General features: G+C 40.4%; 1 protein-coding gene across 1 annotated transcript in view; it reads right to left on the bottom strand.

Annotated features, from left to right (window-relative positions):
* Positions 1-15,062, bottom strand: part of NRIP3 (nuclear receptor interacting protein 3) — a 63,501-nt gene that overhangs the window by 27,070 nt on the left and 21,369 nt on the right. The window contains exons 3-7 of the mRNA XM_054969989.1: positions 14,486-14,568; positions 5,663-5,802; positions 4,248-4,300; positions 4,050-4,144; positions 2,563-2,650 (exon numbers count right to left, since the gene is read on the bottom strand). Of these exons, the coding sequence (XP_054825964.1) occupies positions 2,563-2,650; positions 4,050-4,144; positions 4,248-4,300; positions 5,663-5,802; positions 14,486-14,568 (459 nt within the window). The remainder of the gene's footprint in view (positions 1-2,562; positions 2,651-4,049; positions 4,145-4,247; positions 4,301-5,662; positions 5,803-14,485; positions 14,569-15,062) is intronic.

Here is a 15,062-nt window from a genome sequence, read left to right as displayed (position 1 = left end):
AAGAATAAACCCAAAGGAACTCTGGCTGGAGGCAAACAATTTTTAAGAGAGTTAAAGGTGGTATCCAGAAGCACTCATGGTGTATATGAATCATATACACTCATTTCCTTTGCCTATTTTTATTAAAATTTTATAAAAGAATGACATATAACAGAGAGATAACAAAATATGTGCTGAAACAGATTCTGCAGGGTTCTGAAGCATTACAAAAATCTTACCCGTATTAAAGAATCAGTCCCTTTGGAAACTGGACTGATGAGTGGAGATTGTACATATTTTAAATACATACATCAAAATGATCAATTTAGACTTTCATGGACTAATAAAAACACTATCACAATGAAAAGCAACAGAGGGGTCTGGGTTTTGTAAATTTAAAGCATACTAGGATACAGTGACATTAGCAGTGGTTAGATAATGGGTAGTACTGCAGGCTCTAAAATGTTAGCATTGGAACAAGGAGATATTAATATTCTCTTGTGATGCTTTAAAATGGTTGCAGAAAAATTAGGAAATCTAATTAACTATGCAAGTATGAGAAGTTGGATATAGAATAGATCAAAATTGAGATCCAATCTTTTTCTCTCTCAATGTGTTAATATAGTAGTTTATAATGAAGAAATAACAGGTCTAAAGTTGAAAAATATTTCAAGAACTGAAAATATATTTAAAATCTATACCCTTTGATATTCATATTTGGACATTGGGATGCTATGCCTCTCATCATTTTCTTAATTTTGAATCTTGAATAAGTAGGATGCAATTCAAACTTAGAGAAGCTTAAGTTACAAATAGATGTGAACGGAACTGTTACTATATTACATAAAGAGATTGGGAAGTTGAATCCTTGGTGGCTCATTCACTCATGGTTAAATGGGAGAAAGGTTTAAGTATAAGACATGTGGAAGTGAATATTTTGGGTTGGGTCTTATCAGCTTTTCCCGTGGCACAAGAGTAAGCAAAGGCTCCTTTTGACCCCTGAAAAGCCAAGGGCTTGAAAAGCCTAGGCCCTGAATAGAATGGAGCTGCAGTGTGGAAGGGAATCAAGAACAATTTTCCGTTCTCCAGCTTGCACCAGGGGAAAAACTGATATGATGCATGGGTGGTACTTGACTCCACAAAAACTAATGATTAAACTAGTAATTCTTAGTATTAATTCTTAGTATTAAACTAGTAATTCTTAATATTTTTGGAAATATGATAAAGAACCAGATGATTCCATACATATTTGAGAAGGTCCAGCCAGACTGGGAAAACATCATGACACTTGTTAAAGAGTGTTAAAATGAGAATTACCAAGAGATACACTGCTCTAGTTTTTAAATTATTTGTCAAACCCAAATGGAACATGACATTGACTTCGTCAAATCTGTTGCATGCTGTAAGAATTTATACTGCAGTAAAATGGAAAGTTGATAACCTACCTTTATCAGACAACTTTTTAAAAACAAAACAAATGCAAAAGTAATTATATCAGAATAAGAAGTAGATAATAACAAGAGGAGAAATTTGTTGAAAACTGGATTACACTTCTTCAGTATGGGAATAATGATGATTTGGTGCAAGTCTTTTCTTTCCTGAAATGAATGTTATGAATGTTTTTGTTTTGTTTTTCTTATTTTTTTAAAAACCCTGCAAAACCCATAAACAGCAACAATAGTAAAACGAATGTATAAACCACAAGTAATAATTGCTCTGTTGTACCACTAACTCTCTGAAAGAAGCAATATTTGTCTCTAACTAAAGAGAGGGTTGGACTACATGTTTGCTTGGAGCTATTTCAACTTGAACAGGTCTTTCTGCAACTGCTTTAAACCCAGCAACCTTCAATTAGCATCTATAAATTGTTACTTATTGAAAAATACTTTCCTAACAATCTGATTATCAGAGCCAATACTGTTAATCCCAAAGAGGAAGTTACAAAATTGTCCTTTTCCCCCCTTGTCTCAAATAGCAATTTATAAATTTAACTAATCCATTCATACTAAAACAAATTGCAATGGAAAAACAAATATAATTCCATACTTGGAAAGGCCATAAAGGACACTATTTTTTAAGATCTGCATTTACAAGCCTGTTGTCCAGATCCTTATTGTGGGAAGGGAATGTCTGAAGCTCTTCCCTAATGCTTCTTCTTTCATTGAGCTACAATCTAGCTGAAGTCAGCAGGAGGAGTTATAAGAGTCACCTACTGCTCTTCCATCATACACAACCAATCATTCGGTCTTCTCTTTCTGATGCTCATGTCGCATTCTCTTCAAGCCTCAGAAGTACTGAAAGGAGAAGATTAAAAACAGTTCTCTCAACAGAGTTCTTCCTCTTGTCTTGTTTTCCTTGATTTGCACAGCATCAGTCTCTCAAGGTCATAGCAAAGGCATGTCTGCACACTACTCTTTTGGGGGACTGGATATGTTCATGCAATGTATCCAACCCGCACATGCCATGGTGCAAGGGCTGCAACCTATGCTGCTCCCCAGCCTGCCCACTCTGCTGATAGGGAGAATTGCAAGTGCCTGTGTAGGCATCATGGCCAGTACAAGGGATCCTGGAGGAAAAAGGTACCTGCCTTTTCCAGGGACACTTCCCAGGCTTCCAGCTGTGTGCTACAGAACTGAACCAGGAGCGCAGGTGGCTACCATGAGGATGTGCCCTAGGAAATAACTGTTTAGCAAGTATGGCACCTCACAGTTTTTTTCAAGCTGTGGATTAAATTCTCCTTTTGCTAATGGCAGATCACAATGTTAACAGAGGAAAGGAAAAGACAGGCAGGGCACCATCAGGCCTAACCCTGATGGTAGCATCAACTTTTATGCAAACAGGCTATGTCATTGGGTGCATCTCTTCACAATATCATCACTGTCTTTTCTCAAAAACACTTTCCAGAAAGGGATACAGTTGGAGTCCCATAAATATAAATCATTGTCTAATTTTTCCTCCACTTGGAAACATCCCTGTTAATGTTGGAATGTGTGCCAAGCACTCCCTAAAAATAAGTATCCCAATGTGAAAGGTTTTTTTTAATACACTAGATCAGACCTGTATGTAGCCAGATTCATACACAAGGCTATTAAGAACACATGAATGACCAATTTATATGACTTATTTCATCTGTGGATTGTGTCAGATGAGTTTATCAGTTCAGAATGTAACAGGAAATGGAAACTTCGTTTATCATATTCACAAAAAGGATGCAAGAACATGGGGAGGATCAACCATGTCTATGAGCAGCTGTGGAATGAGTCTTGCTTTCTGGAGTCACACACATCATTAACATCCAACATTATGCACAGTCATATGATTGCTCCCACACACTTTCAACTCTTGCTGCTGCTGCTTGTGACCTAATGGAAGCAGCTTTTGGGTAGGTTACTTTTGGGGTAGTTACTTATCAACATATGAAGCTGCTTGCAAGTCAGAGCATTGATCCACTTAACATGGTGTTATCTATTCTGAAGGGAAACAGATCTCCAATGTTTCAGGCAGAGAAAGATCATTCCCATCACCTGCTACCTGAGGGTCAAAATAGACATGACAGCATCTCTGGGTCCAACCCAGGGACACCACCATAATTTTAAAGCCTAACGAGGCAATTTAAAAATGCTGTGACAGCCTGATCCTGACTAGCCCACAATGTGGTAAGATAATGTGCTCTCCCCTCCCCCCAGTGCCTTTTCAAGTGCCAAAACAGCTGTGTGGGGGGGCACGGCCAATCAGGACAGCATTTTTAAATTTCCCCGTTAGGCTTTAAAATGGTGGTGGTGTCCCCAGGTCAGATCCTACTTTGGCCCTGAGATTCTTTATCTAGAGATGCTAATGACTGAAGCTGGGATCTTTTGTATGCAAAGCGGGACTTCTGCCACAGAGCCATGACTCCTACCAGAGGCCCCCCCTCTAATAGCTTGCATAGCTAAACAAGTGGTGAACAGTCCCAAAACTCTACATCATGTGCCAATGCTAGTCATAGCCAAGATCTACTAATCATTTACCATACCAATTTGGTTGCATGGAGTGTTCCTAAATTCAACACAGCTTTAAAATTTAACACTCACTTCTCTTCGTGTGAAGAGACATTACCAACAAATGAGATTTCTTCCCTGTCTGACTTTCCCAGGACCAGGTGATGCTTCTCCATATTTATCACACACTAGAAAGAGAGTGAACATAAATGAAAAAAAATAGAGGAAATTGTCATCTCCTCAGTAACAGGAAAAACACTACCACCAGCGTAGGAGAAAGGGGAGATTTACCTTCAAAGATTTCAGTGTCTGTAACCCCAGAGAGAAGTTTTTCTCATTGTCTTCTGAGGGAAAAAAGATACTCAGATTCAGAAAGGAAAATTTTGCCTTCAACATATGCAAGATTAGAATGATAGCTATGAAAAGTCAGGCCTCTGAAATCTGCAATGGGACCCTTTCAGCTTCCTCTAGTTGCATCCAAAGAAGTTAGAAGAAAGAATCCAGAGTGGAACATCTTCTCCCTTTAACTTGCCATTTCTTAATAATCCAGCCACTGTGTAGATTGCCCCGTCTTTATGTGTTGCTTAACAATAGCCAGCATCTGGAATGGCTGCTGTGTTGAGTATAAAGATGAATCTCATCATATTGATTCCCCAGGAGGCTCATGATCTGAAACCGTTGCTGCTGTGACATGAATTTAATGACCTCAGCAGAGACCTTAATAAGACAATGTTAGACTCATACAGACCTGTATATAAAATGAGAGGTATTAATACTGCTTGGAAGTTTTGGCCTACACAGCTTTGAAATCTCACCGTGTATCCCAGAATCATATGGCCTAATTGCACTTACTTGAGGATTCTGTCTGGTACTTACACTTGATTTGTAAGTAAACCTGCATGCTCAAATTAAGTTCTGGGAACACATAGTTTAATATAATTCCTGCTTCTTGGTAAGTCTCAAAAAATCATTCTTAAAAGGCAGAAGCCTAACTTCAAATATATAAAAGTATATATGCTTGCAATTACAATTAGCAACAAAAAGAATTCTTTTTGCAGAAACCCACCCTGTGTCTCTAGGTGCTGAAGACAGAATTAAAGGAAGTTTGAAAGAGGGATCCTGATTTGAGATATATATACATTCTACTTTCAGCTCTGATAAAGAGGTTTTGAGGAGCTTTGCATTGTTCAAAAAAATTGTACAGCATGTTTGATTAGCGGTGACAACAGAATACTTCCTCTTCCCTGTTGCCTGAGACCCTTTAACTAGAGATACTGTGGACTAACCTCCTGCAAGCAAAGCAAATGCTCTAGAACCAAAGTATGGCCCATTCCATTCTGGGTCAACATGCTGGGAGACAGACATTTCAAATAGCTGGAAGTGATCTGAGAGCCTGCTGTGCATACATACTTCTTTTGTCATCTCTAGGCACATATGTTTTACAAGTTTTTGAAACTATACAAATGACAATGAAACCTATTTAACAACAATGAATGTGAGATAAGCAAATACACCATAAACAATGACCACCCCCCTCCCTTCAAAAACAACCTTTAACTCTTGGGAAAAATCTGCCTATAGCCTATGAGAAACAGATTTCCACATCATAGAGATTCTGTCTTAAGACAATCAAACAACTTCAGCCATGTTCTTAACAAGTCAAAATTAACAACAGTAGACTTCTCAGTTGCCCACATGTCACTCACCTGTAACCACTGCAGAACAATCCACAAGAATAGTCCCTATTGTAAGAGCTAGATGTTCTATATGTCCAATCACTTTCATATTGTGCGACAATAAAATCTTCTCATCTTCAGGCTTGTAGAATTGCACGAGTTCCTTTAGCCTACATATGAAAAATAACCACTGGGATTACGAGGATTTATGATGGCAATACATTTGCTGTTCAGCATCAAAACTGCTAGTCAGTCATTTCTCTTCATGAATGTAGAATACTGAAGCCAAACAAGACCAATTCATGGGGGCACAACCTGCATGGACCCCCCCCCCCAATCTGCAAACCTGTAGAGCACGTATTATGGAGGCAAGGATGGTGTCTTTTCCCCTTCCTCTCTTCAGATTTTAGACCTCATGGAGTATCCTGGTTCTTCATATTAACTACCAGGGCTTTTTTTCAGGGGGAACGCAGGGGAACAGAGTTCGGGAACCTCTTGAAAATGGTCACATGGCTGGTGGCCCCGCCCCCTGATCTCCAGACAGAGGGGAGTTTAGATTGCCCTCCGTGCCGCTTGGCAGCGCGGAGGGCTATCTAAACTCCCCTCTGTCTGGAGATCAGGGGGCGGGGCCACCAGCCATGTGACCATTTTCTCTGAGGGCAACCCACTGAGTTCCACCACCTCTTTTCCCAGAAAAAAGCCCTGTTAACTACTATTATGTACATTAGATTTTCCTATTTATTTTATGTAGAAAGAAAAAAGAATCTGACCAGCATTGACACTGTTACCATATTTATTATGAGATATTCAAAAGTAACCACAAGAAATATTCTGAAATACATACTTGAACATATCCATAAGCAGAACATTAAATCTTGCTAAGAATGTTGCTTCCCCACTTGCCTCTCCCTTCCCAAAATCTGAAGTGGTACTATAGCAAATTGGGACCATGCTCTTCCTGATTACAGCTGATCCTGTGTTCCTAGATTTATTCTGCCATCTGCACTGCCTACCTATTTGCTTCTGCAAACAATTCAGAGTGTTGGTTCTTAACTTTAAGGCCCCAAATGGCTTGATGCCAGAGTACTAGAAGGAGCACCTCCTCCCATAGTGTCCAGTTAAGATCTGCCTCTCAAACCCTGCTCTCTCTACCCCAGTGCTCAGAGGTGAGGCAGGTGACAACCTGAGACAGGGCTTTTTCAGTAGTGGCATCTTGCTTTTGGAATGTTTTTCCCCTTAAGTTTTGCCTGGCAACTATGATACTTTGTTTGAATACCATGCAAAAACATTTCTGTTCACCCAGACTTTTAAAGGGTAGATCTTTTAACATTCGTTTTGTCTGGAAACAAGCTATCAATGGTCTATTTGTATGGTCTATATTTTTACACTGAGTTTTTAATGCTGGATTTTAATCAATGTCTTGCTTATATTTTGTAAGTCACCTTGGGTAGATTCCTAGAGAGGTGATACAAATTTTTTGTAAATAAATGAATATATGAATATTTATGAATGAATGAATTAATTAATATTTACACTGGGGAATTCCAAGAAGGCTAGACCATTCCATAGACACCACCCCTCCCATCCTGATGAGTCTCCCCACCCACATATCTTCCAACGGTATTTGAAAAGCAAAGAATCCACTTCATTAGATGTGATGAGGTAGGTCCTCACTTGGCCATCGTGAGGTTATTGATGGGGAAAAGTTGTAAATAGTCATGTTAAAGGACCATGAAATGCAGAAAGTACATGATTTGACTTAATTTTGTAATGTCCCTGTACTGTTGGTTGCATGGTAATAGGGGCAGAAATTAACTTTTTCAATCATGCGGATACTTCCTGGACTGTGTGATAGTAAAAAGTAACTAGTCCAGCTGAGAGGGACATATGATGGGAATGCGTTTACCGACAACACTGCCTGAAGATTCTGATTCACAGTGGGCTGTGAAAAGCTAACTAAAAGGAGAGCATATGTTCTAGATCTTAAGTTTGTTTTGGTTCATGATTTTGGAGCCATTTAGAAAGAAGGAAGGCACGGATGTTTTTGCTCAGTAGCAGATTGTGCTAGTCTGCCTCGTGGATAGAAAGAACAAATTAAAAAGATATTAGAACCTGGCAAGCCTTTCATCTTTTGCTAATACACAATGTTCTCTTGCTCTGTCAAGTTGCATTTGTGGAGAGAGCCACTTTCAATTCCTGACCTACTTCCTGCTTCTTGATATGCTTTACACAGAAACCAGAACCATTACTACAGAAAGGTCCTGGGCTCTACAGATTTCTTTGAACTCTCACCCCAGGTGTCAGCCTTGTGTTAGCTAACTGACATGCTAAGATGGAGTTTGTGTAAGCTAACTGACCTCTTGTGAGGGCGTGATGAGCCAGAGGGGGGTCCCGCTCTGCTGCTGCAGTGCCTTTCAGAGTTCTACTCCCCTAGGAGAGGCAGCCTCAGTGCAGGCCCAGCAAGCTTGAGGGAAGAGTTTCAGTCTCTCCCTCATTTACCCCTCTTTTGGCTCTCCTCCTGGCTGGCAGTTGTCAGAGACCAGCCAGCCAGCCACCTCCTTCTTGGCTGCCTGAACTCCCTGTAATGGCCTATGCCCAGAGCCAGCCCCCAGCTCACTACAGCAAGAGGCATCATCAGGACACTCCCTGGCTGCAACAGCCCTGCCCTTGCTTATGGGGAAATTCCCACCCCCCTCCCAGATCACCAAGACCCGGCCAGCCTCATTAGAGGTACTCATATGCCTCCCTCCTCCCCTTGCCAGATGGGTGAGAGCAGCCTCTTGGGGATGAAGGCAGGGCCAGACATCTAGTTTCCTGCTGCTCCCAAAATATCCACACTGCCTTGGGTAGTTCCTAATATGGAATGAATTGTCCTTGCCCTGACACCTGGGGTGAGGCATGCATGCCCCAACTTTTATTGAGTATGCATGGGAGAGCAGAGGTGGACTCTTCAGCTTTTATGCACTGGAGGGACTTCAATCTATGCCCATCGACAGGACCGATGATGAACATTACAAGGTGAAGTGTGAATTCTGGCGACCTACTGCCTGTTGTTGCTTTATAGGAAGTGGTTTTACCTTCAGCTTTGATGCTCGAATGGCAGTAAGTACCATCTGTCATGCCAGGATGAAAAGAACTATGCCAGCAGGACTTCCATCTACAAAACCTTTAAATAAAGCTCTATCCTAGACATATACTTAGGCAAGAGAATAGAAAGTTTACAAGTGCAAAAAATCTTTTTTTTTTCAAATTAATTGTTTGCAACATGGACCATGTAAATGTCATCTTATTCTTTTTTTTACAGATGCAGAGAAGTTAGCCATGTTAGTCTGTGGTAGCAAAATCAACAAGAGTCCAGTAGCACCTTTAAGACTAACCAATTTTATTTTAGCATAAGCTTTCGAGAATCAAGTTCTCTTCGTCAGATGCCTGATACAGAGACTGGTCAAACACAGAAGAGCAGGAGAGAGAAGAGGCAATTAGGGGGAGGAAGGGGGAGGGTGCAATCAAAACATTCCTTTGCTAGTATATGTAAACATCTCCTTTTAGTGTGTGTATCAGTTGGCTTCAAAGGAGTTTGCCCTGTTAGTTTGTAGAAGCCAAACAGCTAGATCATCCAATTCCAATGCAGTATGGGCCTTCGATAACCACAGCTCTCCCTGCCAGATGCATCTGACAAAGAGATCTGTGGTTCCCGAAAGCCCACACCAGGTACCACTGAGCTCCCCCAGACCCCACCTCTTTTTTTTACAACGCTTCAAACCTTACATTCTATACTGCAAGCCAGTATACATTCCTTATACAATCCTTCATTTGGGACCTACACAGGAGTTGGGACATCTATGACAATCCACAGATTAAAGCAAAATACTTTACAATTCTCTGACATTTGCTATACTTCCCCTCCTTTCTCTCCACGGTGTCTTAGCTACACAGCTGTACTGAATAACAATTTCAGAAATCTGTCTGAAAGCAAGAAGCTTTTCCTTTTCCCACAGGAATTGACATTTATTTATGCCCCTTCTAAGGATTTTTCTACAGTTCGCTTTTGCAAGATGAGTCATCCATGACTGATTCATGACCTATGCAGTGATACTAAGGGAACTTTGATGCCGGCTTCTTTGAAGGATCCATTTTCCTGCCTGTTAAAAGCGTTAGAGTGGTTAGCAAAAAGAAAAAAGACTCCTCCCCAGTTTTCTCACTCTTGCTTCCTTTCGCTTTCCAATTTCTGCCTTGAATTAAACGTTGCACAGTGTATTCCAGATTCTAGTAGCTAAGATGCACAGCACTCCTCTATATTTGTGTAACCTTTCAATATTCTGATCAACTTAATAATGTCTACAACACCTTTTAGCACACAAACGGCATTGCAATTATTTTTCTTTGGCCAGCTGATTCTGCCTCTCACATCCATATTTATTACTGTTGGTGATTGGATGCTGCTATATAATTTATTTTAATCTCTTATGAATTGCTGGATGATTAGGCTTTAATGTGGGTCTGTATATTTTATTTTACTGTGTTCTTCATTGCACTTTTAACTTGCTATGTGGATCTTTGCTGATAAGATTAAGTTTAAACATTCTAAATAAATTATTTACTGTATTTTTGGCTCCTCTTCTAAGGACCTAAGAATAGCATAAATGGAGTTCCAAACCAAATAATGGTCTGGCCCAACACTTTGCTTATGGTGTAAATGAAACGTCACGCTTTATTGAAATATAAAAATACAGTATCTGAAGCAAAACTTACTCTCATGATCCACAAAAGGAACATTTGTGGATAACTGTCTCCATTGTATTGAACTGATTGTGTGCATGCCCAATTGAGGCAAATCTTTAAGGGTACATAGCAGGTATATAGAGCAGAATGCCTACAATTAAAAGTGGCATTACCTTTGTGGGTTAATCCTAATTGTTTAGGATTAACCTTGTATAAGCACTCATCAGGGCTTGGAGGAGACCCTGCAGTAGACTCCTGAAGAGACAGAGAGGAGTAGACGGGTAGTGCTTTGAGCTGAATGAAGGGCCTTATTTATTCATTACTTCATTTACAGTCTACCTTTTAAACAAAGATTCTAAGCAGACCATCATAGGTGCAGGATGCACATAGGTGCAGGTGCACATAACAATAGTTTTAATCCTGTTCTTCCTCCAAAGAGAACAAGACATTCTCATTCTAGAATAACTGGTGCTGGGGGCAGGGCAGCCAGAAAATGGAGAGAGACAGGTTACACATCACTAAGCTTACCACAATCTACACACATGCTACCTAGTTGAGACAACTGAACCAGCCCACTTAACAAGTGAAAAGCTTAGGCTATATTTGCAGAAACAACTCAACAACGGCTACAACTAGCAATTTAAATCACTGGAGGAAAAGGAATGGCAACAGTTTAGGAGAATGTGCACTTTCAGGAATGAATGAGATTTGATACTGTAGAACAAAGCTAGTGCAGAAGTACTCAATGTCAAAGAAGGCAAAAGAAGCACATTTTGAAATTTCCCATTTTACTGTTTGTTGAATTTCTGACATTTTCCAGATTTCTCCTTCTCCCAAAGAAGCCAAAAACTAATATGGAGTCATTGTCGCGCGAGAAAACGCGATCTTTCACGGTTTTGCCGGCATGTTCTGCAACGTCCCGGTTTCAGGTAAGCCGTGTGGAATCGGCCATTGTGCCATCCCATTATCAAGGAACATCTCTGCTGGGTAATCTAAATATTTCTTACTATTGGCTTAGAAGCTTGCTTCACATGGCTAGTGGGTAGACAGTACTTCTGGCTAAGATACATGGCTAAATGATTGATCACCATATGGCTAGTCCTAGACTCAGTGTTCTCTCTCTTTCCGGCCTTCCTCCCCAAGAAATACATGCTCTCATTTCCCTGACACAAGATCATACAGCTTGAATCTAAAGGTTTTTAATTAATTTCTAAACTGAGAGGCAATAGGGCTCAAGTCTGCCTGCAAATAGCACCCTCTGAACATGGAAATCCTCGCATAGACCCAGATTTGTATAGTCATGGTAGTTACTCAGTAGTAACAGGAATGTGCTCTAGGCTCTGAGGTTCATCTTTCATGCTGCATATGTTCCAGGGATGAGCCCTGAAATTGACAACAAACTCTGGAATTGTGAAGAGTTTAAAAAAACAATCTTTTATCTCATCAGTCATCTCTTTCTTACTGCCTTTGGCTAAACAGTGACTGAGAAAATAAGACACTCTGATACCGAGAACAAAGAAATAGAAGCTAACCAGTATAAATAATTAGCAAAGATGTCAATCGTTACCTTTATACCCAACAATATGAGTTTTAACAATCTAATTTTAGTCAACAGCACACTAAAGAATGCCACTTTCCAAAGAGTTTGCCAATTGCTCTTGGGCTCACAGCAGATTGAATTACAGAAATTAGCTGGTAAAATTTTTCACAACCTGGAGCTAAATGTCATCACGTGCCAATGGCTGCCGGTCCCATGACTGTTAAAGGCACAGTACCACGGGTCAGCTTAGAAAGAGAATAACTCTCTTCCTAGTAATTGATTTATCAACGACCTGGGACAAGAAAAATAGTTTATGAGAGATACTCCAAAAAACAAATTCAACTAAATATACCAGAGAAGTACAGAAAAGACTCAAAGTAACTAAATAGCTCTTCAATCACAGGGACCCCCCACCTGCCACCATACATACATGCATGCATGCATGCATGCATGCATGCGTGCATGCATGCATGCGTGCATGCATGCATGCATAATCTCTGTACCCAGGAAGGTCCCTATTGTAGCCTCCTTCTAAGATAATTTGAAGCACAGGGAACACTTCTACGATGGTCACAAAAACAAGAGAGGGTTGTTGGTTCTAGCAATTTGCATGCTTGCCCATTGCTCAAAACTGAATCACACAGAAGTGCAATCACAACTAGAATCCTTTCAGCTAGGATTGCCAACTGACCAGTGGAAAATTGGTCTGACTGGCCCTTTAAAAGCCACTTGTCTTTAATAACAACTTGAAGTAAAGCAATCATCAGGCAAAGCTTTCACTGCCGAAACATCCTTTCCTGTCACCACCAGTACTTCAAGCTGCTGCTTTCATGCCATCCTGAGCTTTGGAAGAACAAGGAAGTAGTTTAAGAAAAATAGTAAAACAGCAGCTATATTGTCCAGTTGAAAAGATGGCACATGTTTGTGTAAACTCCTGAATATGAACTCTGTCTTTTTCTGAGTTAGCTTTTTTATCTGTGAAACAGGTAGAAATTCAACAGGTGCATCTCTCCTTGGCAGCCTGTAAAACATGGCCTGTAAAGTTTCTGCCAGTCACTGAGCTATCAAAGGCCTGGCAGCCAGAAATGTGCTTACGGGCTTCTATGCAGGAGTGCAGAATACTTTGTAGCATAAACTCCCAAATGCATAATTATGACTTGCCTGTGAAACAAGCATATAAATTTCTCAGCAGTGATTTGATCATCAGCAGGCACAGCTCTCTCAGTCACTGAAAGCTAAAATACTGTATAAATAAGTCATAGATTTCTACAAGAAGCTGGCATTTACTCAAGTAGTATGTGGTAGAGCATCAGATCTGACGAAGAGAACTGTGGTTCTTGAAAGCTTATGCTACAGTAAAGTTGGTTAGTCTTAAAGGTGATACTGGACTCTTTTCTATTTTGCTACTACAGACTAACACGGCTAACTCCTCTGGATCTGTGACTGATTGTATATCCATAGTGAAGTGATGAGTGATCCTGTCACTGCCATGTTTCCAGACTGAACACACTCCCAACAGATTTCAGAGAAGCCATCAAATCCAAGGTTAGAACGTGATAAATGATCATGCAGCAGGACCCTTTTTGTAAGGCTTCACAGTATTCCTTTCAGACATCAGGTATTTCAAACCAAAACGATATTAAAATAAAGCTACACAGAGGCTTTTTTCCTTATTTATCTGTTGCAGAATGTTGAGGAAAGATTGAAAGAGTGATTTGTGTTTGTAATGTAGTCATTCAACCATCTTTTACTCCTGGTATATGTTTTTTAATTATTTCAAAAACCTGCAAACCCTTGACAAGAGGCGACAGGGGAACTAACGAAGCATATTTGCATGGCATTAGAATGGCACATCTCTCATTCAGCTCTTTTGGAAATGATCCTCTGTCTCCAAGGTTCCCAAAAAAGAGCGAGGAAAGATGCCACAGTACTAGCAAAGACCACCCTGCCCTTGGGTTCAAATTAAACAGTGAGAATGAATCTGTAGGACTATAGTCACCAAGAAGTTTATTATTTATTCCATAGCCCTTTTCTTGCAGTAAGTTTTCAGCTGAGAGCTGAATCTAAAGCCCAGATTTTGTTCTCAGAAGCAACCACTGAATAACCACTGAATAATTTAAGTTTAGCTCCCTGACCAACAAGCCTTTTAGGGAAACATCAGCATTTCTAGCCAGTTTGGTGTTGTGGCGAGAGCCAGTTTGGTGTAGTGGTTAAGAGCGGTGAGACTCTAATCTGGAGAACCAGGTTTGATTCCCCACTACTCTGCTTGAAGCAAGCTGGGTGACCTTGGGTCAGTCACAGCTCTCTGGAGCTCTCTCAGCCCCACCCACCTCACAGGGTGTTTATTGTTTGGATAATAATAGCATACTTTGTAAACCACTCTGAGTGGGTGTTAAGTTGCCCTGAAGGGTATAAATTGAATGTTGTTGTTGTTGTTGTTGTTGTTGTTGTTGTTGTTGTTGTTGTTGTTGTTGTTGTTGTTGTTGTGATGATGATGGTGATGGTGGTGATGGTGATGGTGATGATGATGATGATGATGATGATGATGATGATGTCGTCATCAGTGGCAACCTTCTAATATTGCTACTTACCCTAGTCGCTCCAAACATGCAGATGATATGATATTGCGCTGACATCCAGTATCAATTGCTACTTGGAGTTCCTTCCCAGCACACTGTAGAGGTAAATCGAGAAGTTGAAAGAATTAACAGAAAGTGAACATGCACTTTGTTTTGACATGTATTCATGAACAGAAAGCAGTTGCTTCCTCATAAAATGTCTTGAACCCTGTTTCTAATCACTGGAAGGCAGGTGTTTCAAGGTACCACCAGTGCTTCCTGTAGCTTACCAGCCAAACAGCTACGTAATACATTCACCAGCAACAAGAATATGATTTTTGTATTTTCAGAGACTTTACTTCTAACCTTACTAGCCTAGGACTGGTTCACATAGGCAAAATTCTCCTCATGACTGGAATACAACTTGATGAGAATATGGGGTCTGAACCAAGCATCCATGGGAATGAGTACAGCCTGCAGGAAAGGAGTCCCACGGTCATGGTGCAAAAAAATCTGGTGCAGCAGCTTTACCACCAGAACACTGTTCCCTATTTGTGGAAGGCCAAATCTCACTCCAGGTTCTCCATTTGAATGTGCTTCCAGAGACAGC

Source organism: Eublepharis macularius, chromosome 2, assembly GCF_028583425.1.
Source record: "Eublepharis macularius isolate TG4126 chromosome 2, MPM_Emac_v1.0, whole genome shotgun sequence".
In the NCBI taxonomy this organism is placed as follows: domain Eukaryota; kingdom Metazoa; phylum Chordata; class Lepidosauria; order Squamata; family Eublepharidae; genus Eublepharis; species Eublepharis macularius.
The sequence above is the reverse complement of the archived record's forward strand: the minus strand, read 5'-3'. Positions and strand labels throughout refer to the sequence as shown.